We start from the raw sequence: 10,593 nt of genomic DNA, 5'->3' as shown, positions 1-10,593 counted from the left end.
TTTACACTTGCTGCTCATGCTGCTTAGAACACCTGTCCTGTGATATCCAGGAGCTCCTTCCTTCCCCTTCCTTTAGTGCAGGCATCCATGCTGCCTTATTTTTCCCTTCATAGCATCATCTCTCCTTGCCATGACAGCATATATATATTTATGTGTTCATTGTCCATCTCCCTCCTTTAGGATGTAAGCTTCACGGGGGTCTTCCTCTGTTTGCTCACTGCTGGGTCTCTAGCACCTTGAACAGTGCTTTGCAACAGTACCTGCTCAAATATTAATAGAATACAGGAATGATTATCTCAGGCCACTTACCGTACGCAGTACAGAAAGTGTGTGTGGTAATCAGCATACACAAAGAAGTCGTCCCCTATTTTGTGGTCCAGCACAGAATGGCTGTTCTGGAAGTAATTTAACACACTCAGAATGGTGCAGTTCTTGTTATATGGTGAGAGAGGGGCCACGCAGATGTCCTGAAGTGTTACAGTTTCATTGTTATAAGACGCAGTAATGTTTTCGATGGCTGTTTGTAAGTCAAGAACCTGAAAGATTTCAAAAATAAGCAAACTCAGAAACAAGTCAGATTTCCCTCTCAGGTCTTCACTAACCAGTATTGCCCTGAAGGGTCAGAAGATAAAGAGCATTTGGGGAAAATATTTCCTAAGATGGCGGGAGGATTAAGGGACACTATGGTAAGATACGTGGTTAAGCCAAAGGTCCACTTTTACAGCCAATTGGGATGAGGACCACGGTTAGCAGCATCCAGAGAGATGGGGAGGACATACCATGATGAGAAGGGATCTCAATGTAGGAACACGAACATCCTCCCTCCCTCGCCCTCCCCAGCAGTGACCAAGAGGGCCCAGTGGGGAGACTGGAGCAAGATGTGTGGTCTTCCCAACACACTCCCGTCTTCCCGCAACAACACATACTGCCTCGCTCTGTACTACAACCATTACATTCGTCCCCATATTTCCTAACGGAGAAGATGCTCCTGAGATGAATGCAACAATCATTTCCCGGAGAAAAGATCCCACTGCAGTCTTGGGAGCATTTGGTGTTTTTCAACATTTCAGGCTTTCTGTAGACAAGAGCAATGCTTAAAGGAAAAACTATGTGATTGTGCATCATTCATTAAAAAAGATGGGGGTACAGGGGCAATAGGAAGGTCACACGCCTTTCTAAGGGGAACGGGATGGATCTTATCCCAAATGCAGGCTGGGTGCCCACATTCAGGCAGTGGTAATTTCATTCCTCCAAGGTGGATCACTGATAATCCAGCAGGTCCTTCCTCAGTTCCCAGGACAGCAAGAAAGGAGGGCTTCATTCCTTTGGGTCCCTGCATATTACTTTCAGTTGCCATAGGACAAATTCAAATTCCTAAGATGACTTCCTCACCAATACATTCTGTTTCAGTAGAGAAGTGCTACTGAAGTCTTTCTTCCTCTGCTCATCTCAATTTCAAGAAAAAAGACAAGACCTACTCTCTGAAGTGAAAAAAAGTGGCAGCAGTACATTTTGCTTTAAGTTCAACACCTACCACTCCATTTCTCAAATGCTAAGTTAAAAGCACCTTTGCTGTTACAACTTGAAGATTTGCAAGCTACACCACTACATTCAGCCCTAACTCCACATCACATCAAGCAAAATTGGTCAACACATAGAAACCGGCAAACCGCTGGGTCCCCTGACTTATTTCTGCAAACAGCAGATTACCTGGTGCAAAATCTCTACGTTAAGTGGAGGTCCAAATGGCACGTCGGCTCCTGAGGGGTAGGGCTCATAAGTGTGTGTGTTGGTGAGGGGGGCCCGGATGATGAGTTGCTCTGTCCTGAAGAAAGGCCCAAAGTGCTGGTCAAAGTACTCTTTCTCCAGGCGAGCCTGGCTGCGAGGGGCTGACCAGAGGTCGACTGGATTGGTCGTGACCCGGATAAACACCAGGCCTGAAGAACACGTCGTGATGAAGACCAAAGAGAAGAAAATGACACAGCCGGGGTTTCGGACGCAGAAAGACCCCCAACGTGTGAACAGGTGCCTCAAACAGCCCTCAAATGCTGCACCCACTGGGTCGCAGCAGGACGCCTCCCCTGGAAGGGCGGGAGAGGAAGGGAGGGTGGAGGTTAAGAGCCGTGATATTCCTGAAAGTCGGAACAGGTAGAGCATTAGCTGCTATCACATGAGGTAAGAATGAGCCCATCAGTGGACACACACAAGAACCCCCAGCCCTCAGCTACCTGTCTGCCTGCGAAGCCACCCTAGTTGCTGCCACCCCATAAGGAAGGATGCCCACACACAAGCCCCCGCAGAGCTAAGTCCTCAGACCACTCTTTCTACTGAGCTCCTCGACCCCACCCCACTACTGCTCCTCCCCAACTCTTATCTTAGTCCAGAATCATTTCACTACTCCATTACTTGGTTCTGATCTGCCACCCCGACTAGACGTCAGTGTCACAAAGGCAAGGACGTCTGTCTGGATCTCAGATGTGTCTTCAGCTCTGGCCCACCACCTAACACAGAGCAGGCACACAAACATTTGTCGGGGAAATGTATGCTCTCGTGCCAACATAATTGGAACCTTTTCATTTGTGCACAAATATGCCTACCTTTGTCACTGCCATTAACAGAAAAAGCTATGCTGCTATCAATGGGGGTGTACTCCGAGACAAAATACCGTTTTCTGAAAAATAAAAGCATGGCAAGTGTTATTAGTGGATTTGATTACAATGAGGCTATTATATTGACATTCCTATAATACCATTAAAAGGTTACTTTCTCCTCATCCTGGCTTTCTTTCTTACTTTTTTTTCTTGAGACAAGGACTTGCTCCATCGCCCAGGAGCAGTGCAGTGGTATGATCGAATCTCACTGCAGCCTCAAACTCCTGATCTCAGGTGATACGCCTCAGCCTCCCAAGTAGCTGGCTACAGGTGAGAGCCACTATACCCAGCTAATTTCTACATTTTTTTATAGAGACAAAGTCTCTATGTTGCCCATGCTGGTCTCAAATTCCTGCCTTAAGTGATCTTTCTACCACTGCCTCACAAAGTTCTGGGATTAAAGGCGTGAGTCACAGCACCCAGCTGGCTCCTGTTTTCTTCTGGTCTTATATTTTCCCTGGCATCAACCCCTGCTACAAGGAGCCTTGGTTCTTTTTACTAGGCAATGGTATACAGAGGCCAAGACCACCAGGTGTGCTCATTGCTACTTGGGACGATTGCCTAAGCCCAGGTGTTTGAGGCAGCAGCGAGGTCCGATAATCCCACTGTACTCAAAGTGAGACCTTATCTCAAAATCAAAACAAAGTAAAACAGAAAACCACTGCAGCCAACCAGAAGGCATTCCCACTAAGCAATAAATGACAATATTGAATACAGATACATTCAGAATATGTAAAAAGTCCATGATGTAGGAATTGATTAAGTGAGGGAGGAAGGATAAAGGGATAGCTCCTTGTACAAAGTAGGTCCAATTAGAAAATGTAGAGGGAATGTGAGAAACAACAATCACCATCAGGCAAACATCACAGTAACACCTGTGACTACTGCAGGTAAGACCCATCAACGGATGCTAAAATCAGTGGGTGACAGTTTAAAGACAAACAAATATTAGCAGCGTCCCAAAGTATCTCCCCCTCAAGATATTTACCACTACAAAGTTAAAAATAGGCTGGCCGTGGTGGCTCACACCTCTAACTCTAGCACTCTGGGATCCGAGGAGGGCAGATTATTTAAGTTCATGAGTTTGAGACCAGCCTGAGTAAGAGCAAGACCCTGTCTTTACTAAAAATGAAACTCTGAGGCAAGAGGGTTGCCTGAGACCAGGAGTCGAGGTTGCTGTAAGCTATGACACTACAGCATTCTACAAAGGGCAACAGTGAGACTCTGTCTTAAAAAAAAAAAAAAAAAAGGCCAGGTGCAGGGCTCATGCTTACAATCCTAGCATTCTGGGAGGCCAAGGGAGGTAGATTGCCCTGAGCTCACAGGTTGGAGACCAGCCTGAGCAAGAGCAAGACCTTGCAGGCACTGTGGCAGGCGCCTATAGCCCCAGCTACTCAGGAGGCTGAGGCAAGAGAACTGCTTGAGCCCAAGAGTTTGAGGTTGCTATGAGCTGTGACGCCACAGCACTCTACCCAGGGCGACGGCTTAAGACTCTGTTTCCAAAAAAAAAAGAGAGAAAGAATGGCAAAGTCATAAAAGACTGAGGAACTGTCATAAACTGGAGGGGACTACTAGAACACAAAAAGAGTGGCTTGGCACCTGTGGCTCAAGTGGCTAAGGTGCCAGCCACATGCACCTAGGGTGGCGGGTTCAAGTCCAGCCTGGGCCTGCCAAACAATGGTGACAGCTGCAGCCAGAAAATAGCTGGGTGTTGCGGCGGGTGCCTGTGGTCCCAGCTACTTGGAGGCTGAGGCAGGAGACTCGCTCGAGCCCAGGAGTTGGAGGTTGCTGTGAGCTGTGATGTCATGGCATTCTACCCAGGGGGACAGCTTGAGGCTCTTTCTCCAAAAAAAAAAAAAGAACACAAAAAGTGAATGCAACTGGGATCCTGAAACAGGAAGAGGGCACTGCAAGAGAAACTGGTGAAATCTGAACAAGGTCTCTATGCAGGGACAACCGAGCTGTGGCCACATGCAGATTATCTGAGGACTGTTTGCTTATCTATGGTGTCAGATATCGCAAAAAGTATGCATGGACCTGTACTTTTGCTCATCAGCTGTCGTTAGTGTTTGTGTATTTAATGTGTGGCCCAAGACAACTCTTATTTTTCCAAAGTACAGCAGGAAAGAAAAAAGGTTGGACACTCCTGGTCTATGGTTTAGCTGATTATCATGCCAATGTTATTTTCATGGCTTTGATAAACATATTATGAGATATGGAAGCCATAACATTCGGGGCAGCTGGGTAAATATACAAAGTCTACCATTTTTGTAACTTTTTGGTAAGTCTTAAATTATTTTAAAATAAAAAAAAGGAATGCGTGGTTAGAGCATTTGTGCTTTAACTCACACATCATTCTGACTAAATCAATAAAACTAACTCCAAAGGTTTAAATGTCTAAACAGGACTGTTTACTAGCGGTACAGCATAAGCAATCCATGGAAAGGTACTAATGCAGATATTTTTTACTGTTCTAATTTGGTTAAGACTTACCAAAAAGTCACAAAAATGGTTCGCTCAAGCGAAAGCTACAAGTGTCACTTAAGTCATTTTGCTCTTTTTGCCCTGGATGACGCTTACCTGTAGCACCACACTGCAAAAAATGCTCCAAAAAACACAAGCAGAAATGCCATGTAGGTGATCCACATGATGACATACATGGCGTCCAAGCCGAAAAGCCTCCAGGGAACGGGAGGGGGTGGGGGCTGTGGCTTGGGGCCACAGGTGGCGGAGCAGTCCTGACAGCTGCATGGCCCTGTGACCTCGTCTACAGACTCATTACAGCCTTTGGTGGCATTATTCATGGGCTCCATTCCATGGGCTGGAAGATCTACAGGAAGGAATTGGGTTGAGTAAAAGTCTCGCTAAAAAAACAATTTCGTACTATGTTATATTTAAAACTGATGATAAGCGTGCTGCACTATATAACTCAGGAATAAAATGAATTGGAAATTTTAGCTTAATCAAGTTATGTTTTGCTGCTTTGTCCTGTAAAATCTTGGTAACCCCAATAACTTCGTGCATAGAGTTTTGTCACTGATATCTGAGGTAAACCTCCAATCATGCCTTGGGCTTCTCTCCATTCTGAAGAGCTAGGCTAATATTATAGCCACGCTCTGGGAAGGACCTTTGTCAGCTTTTCAGCCCCTTCTTCCCTTTTCCACAGCTCATCCTTTCAGTTACAATAGCAATATCTGAAGGCAATGTCTTCTGCTCCTCCATTTCCACCCCCAGCCCTCCTAAATTAACTAGGACAGGATAAATGCTTTAGTTACCCTTTACTGGAAAGGAACTCTACAAACTAGCTTTCTGAATTTATCTTTCTCTGGTATAGTATGAATCCTTGGCAAACACACATCAAATTTGGAGTCTTTGCCCCACCTGAAAAAACAGGGGTGATGGTGAACGGTGCCTGTCCGTTGTCCTTATTGAACATGTACTCAATCCAGTTGGTGGCATTGCAGGCAGCAGCGTCCTTCCCACACAGGAGTCCCAGGGCCTTTTCGTTACTTGAGGGGGCCTGCACGTCCCGGCAGGCATTGTACATTGCTAGAAAAGGAATCCCAAGGGGAAAAGACGGAGACAGGATGTTTGCTTTAGTTCCAGGCAAGAGCTTACAAAAGGCTTCCTGAATAGAGATATGGGACTCAGTATGTGCCACACCCACATACAGAGAGCAGGTTGGAACGCCAGACGGCAAACACTGCAGGTAGGACCGGACATTTTCCTTTAAGTTGGCTTATAACCCCACAAATAATATGCCAGGCCTGATTCCGAGTAACTAATGAGTGAAAAATAGGTTGGAAAGGGAACGGCTCACATTATCCCACGTAGTTCTCACAAAAGCTTTAGAACAGTGGTTCTCAACCTTCCTTAATGTCCGGCCCTTTTATTCGGTTTCTTCTTTTTTTGTTGTCCCCAACCATAAAATTATTTTTGCTGCTACTTCATAACTGTAATTTTGCTACTGTTATGAATCGTTATGTAAATATCTGATACGCAGGATGGTCTTAGGCAACCCCTGTGAAAGGGTTGTTCGACCCTCAAAGGGGTCGTGACCCACAGGTTCAGAACCGCTGCTTTAGAACTTTGTTTTTGATTTAAGACACAGGGTCTCACTCAGTAACTCAGGCTAGAGTACAGTGGTGCGATCACAGCTCAATCAATCTTGAACTCCTGGGGGTCAAGCAATCCTTTTGCCTCGAGTCCCCCAAGTAGCTAGGTCTACCTAGAGTAGCACTTCGGTAGCATGCACTGCCTAGCCCAGCTTTTTTTTTTTTTTTTTTAATATTTTGTAGAGAAGCTATTTTGCCAATGCTGGTCTGCAACTTCTGGCCTCCCTGACAGGCCTCTAAAGGGCCAGGATTATAGGCATGAGTTGGCCTGCCTGGCCTTCTAAAAGTCTTGGTCCCCCTGCATAGCGAGAATACCAAGGATCATGAGGGAGAAGCTAAGGGCCTCAGTATTTTTTCAGTGAATGAAATGGTTCCCAAAACCCTTCTGCAGCAGGAGACTAAATGGCTGGAGAGTTATGAAACTTATAGGGAAAACTGGTTTGAGGACAGATGTCACATGTGAACAAATGAATGTGTCTAGTGTCTAAGTATCTTCTTCAAGTTTAGGGAAAAAAGATCTTGGGAATTTTCTAGCAAGCAGGGACTAGGAAATGAAAATTAACAGTATATAACCCATTATAACTACTTTCTATGTGTACAACAAATATCATTGCTATGATACAGTAAGTTGCCATTATGTAGACTAAAACAACCCCCCCAAAGGAAAAGCATTAATTAGATTTCATTTATGCCAATCTGATAAAGTGTGAAAGGGCAGTTCATTGTTTTCCTCTGAATTTGTTTGCTCAGGGATGGCCAACCTTTTTTTCCCCCTCTCCTACACATTGGAAGAATAAGAGTTATCTTGAGCTACACATTAAAAAGAGCACTGACAGCTGATGAGCAAAAGAAAAAGTCTGTACACACTGTTCTCGGTATCTGACACCACAGATAAGCAGAAAAGGCCCTCAACAAAATCAGCGTGCAGCCCTCAGCCACAGTTGGACACACCTGCTCTAGATACTGTTTACAGGCATGGATGAATAAATATTTTCACTTACGGTTTCTGTTTTTCCTCTGTCCATTGTGGACTAGTCCACCCTTTCTCTCAAAGATTTGTCACCACACACCTGCTGATGTATCAGCTTTCTAAGGATCTGTTTCTGTACGGAATGATCTCATTCCACTCAGACAGGCTGCCTTTTATGTCACATCTGTTTTCTTTTCGGAAGATTGATTCCTAGGTGTCTTTCTTTTTCTTGTTTTTGTGAATGTAACCTTTTTCTATTAAATTTGTTACTTTTTTTAATCTGGGCACTACAATTAAATGTTGTATGTTGCTCTTATAATCAAACTTCAATAAATTCTTATTCTGTTGTTTTGTAGATTGTTCCTGGACACTTTTTGTTCAGCAGTGACTAATCTGTTTCATGACTACTTCTCATTTTTATAAATTTGATTGGTTTTATTTCTAATCCATTCATCATTCATTTTCTATAGCATTTTATTCTTTCAGAATATTCTCATTTCAGTACTTTTCGACAAACATATGGCCTCATTCAGATTATTCCATTATTTCTATTTGTTGGGAAGGGATCCCATTTGTTACACCTGTTTACTTTTCCTCGTGGTACTCTGTTTCTTCAGATTATTCCATTATTTCTATTTGTTGGGGGGGGAGGATCCCATTTGTTACACCTGTTTACTTTTCCTCGTGGTACTCTGTTTCTTCAGATTATTCCATTATTTCTATTTGTTGGGGGGGGAGGATCCCATTTGTTACACCTGTTTACTTTTCCTCGTGGTACTCTGTTTCTTCAGATTATTCCATTATTTCTATTTGTTGGGGGGGAGGATCCCATTTGTTACACCTGTTTACTTTTCCTCGTGGTACCCTGTTTCTTCAGTCTTAACATCCTCTTCTCCGCTGCCAACTAGTTCTATCTCCCCAGACTTGCAGTAATTTATAAAGAGACACAATTCATGACCAAAGTTCCAATGACTACTAAAACGTACAGCTGTAACCTTATACATATATACTAAAATTTTCTAGGTGGGAACTTAAAGTTAGAAAGAGTTAAAGCAAACACTCACACCGGGTAGCTTTACAGGTTGTAGTTCAAAGTCCTAGATGCAAACAAAGCAACAACTCTCATTTCTTACAGTGGAACTAAAAATTGTGATTTTCTACACAGTTGACAAGACAAGAAAAACAGCTTTATCCACTGTTCTGATATCAGCAGTAAAAGAGGGATAATTAAAACTTTACTCATTAGGCCAGTGGCTCATGCCTGTAATCCTAGCACTCTGGGAGGCCGAGGTGGGTGGATTACCTGATCTCAGGAGTTCGAGACCAGCCTGATCAAGAGTCTTTACTAGAGATCCAGTCTTTTACAAGAGAGCCAGTCTTTACTAAAAATAGAAAAACTAGCTGGGCATTGTGGCAGGCATCTGTAGTCCCAGCTACTTAAGAGGATGAGACAAGAGGATAGCTTGAGCCCAAGAGTTTGAGGTTGCTGTGAACTGTGACGCCATGACACTCAACCCCAGGGTGGCCAAGTGAGACTCTGTCTCAAAAAAATCCACAAAACGAAAAAAACTTTACTCACCATTGGCAAAAGTCTGTCCAATATAGTATTGTAACTCTTTTACATTTGTTCTCGTCTGATTTGTAACAGGATCAACGTAATCTTCAGTTGCTGTAACATTCAGAAACTGACTCTGTCGAGGGCTACAAGTCAGCTCACAAAACAGGTTCAGTAGGTTATAAAAACAGGATGGACATCTAAAGAAAATGTAAATTATTATTTTGCATGATCTCACAGATAACAAAACCAGCAATAGTATGATTTAAAATAGACAAAGAATATTTAAAATTTACTGTAAAGTGACAAATGAATTACTGAGAACATATTATACCCAGCAATTCTAAACATAAACCTCGTGTTAAAGGTCCATATTTTTAAAATGCTCAAATTACCACAATTATTTTGTCCAGATACTATTTAAAGAAAGAGAAGGATGCTTCTCCATACTTTGTAGTTTATAATTCAGAGATGTGCTTTCTTTGTCCCGGTGCTAGAGGGACTTAAGAGCATCATGGTAACAATTTTGAATAAGGAAGAAAAGAAGAATTACCATGAGAATTTTCATCTTACAATCTACTTAAGAGCTTTCTTCCAAGCCTCAAAAAATCCCTAGGCTCTCCCAAACACAAGAGGATATCCCCGTGACTTGCAAAGATAAAGAGAATAGCAGTGGCATTCTCTGGCTGCATGTATTTCAGAATTCAGGTTCCTAATGTTGACTTATGTGGCAAAAGACCTCTCTGTCCCCTTTGGTCCACTGTCACCTGTAAAAGCTATTGCTTCATTAGACTTACATTCCTGCAACACAGCCAATCAAGACTACTTTCTATTCTGACCCAGTCTCAGTGATCACATATGTCACAGAATCAGGAAAGGATGTCCCGGCCTCCTAGGGCCTCTGTTCTAGTGAAGAAGGCAGACACACACGGACTCTCTTTCCGGAGACCTGTGCTTTACTGTGACAAAACCAGAAACTACAATTACATTATTATAATAGGAATCACTCTTGGGGCGCATATGGTTTTTAAACTCTTTCCACATTATTACATTTAATCTCCATAATCAATGTTGACAGCTGTACATTATTCCACGTATCAGGCTGTTTTTCCTATTCACTTTATAAATCAAGCCGTGGTACCTCTGGTAAAAGGGGGGAAACTTGGCTATTTTGATGTGGATGTCCATGATGCCTCACCTAGAGTAGATGCTAAACAAAAGTGTTTAGACGAAGCCTCCAATTTGGCTCCAGTAAGGCCTGCCACTCTTTCACAGGATACTGGCCCAATCAGATTCTTCCTT

At 43.4% G+C, this 10,593-nt stretch overlaps 1 protein-coding gene across 1 annotated transcript in view; it reads right to left on the bottom strand.

The window, feature by feature from the left end:
- The window catches only part of NPC1 (NPC intracellular cholesterol transporter 1), a 51,594-nt gene that overhangs the window by 28,293 nt on the left and 12,708 nt on the right, over positions 1-10,593 (bottom strand). Inside the window, exons 4-9 of the mRNA XM_012802017.2 lie at positions 9,316-9,491; positions 6,033-6,200; positions 5,232-5,481; positions 2,598-2,671; positions 1,711-2,081; positions 310-536 (exon numbers count right to left, since the gene is read on the bottom strand). Of these exons, the coding sequence (XP_012657471.1) occupies positions 310-536; positions 1,711-2,081; positions 2,598-2,671; positions 5,232-5,481; positions 6,033-6,200; positions 9,316-9,491 (1,266 nt within the window). The remainder of the gene's footprint in view (positions 1-309; positions 537-1,710; positions 2,082-2,597; positions 2,672-5,231; positions 5,482-6,032; positions 6,201-9,315; positions 9,492-10,593) is intronic.

The sequence above is a fragment of the Otolemur garnettii genome, unplaced genomic scaffold (assembly GCF_000181295.1).
Source record: "Otolemur garnettii isolate 467f Iridium unplaced genomic scaffold, OtoGar3 scaffold00012, whole genome shotgun sequence".
NCBI classification, from domain to species: Eukaryota; Metazoa; Chordata; class Mammalia; order Primates; family Galagidae; genus Otolemur; species Otolemur garnettii.
This window is presented reverse-complemented; position numbering and strand designations above follow the sequence as displayed.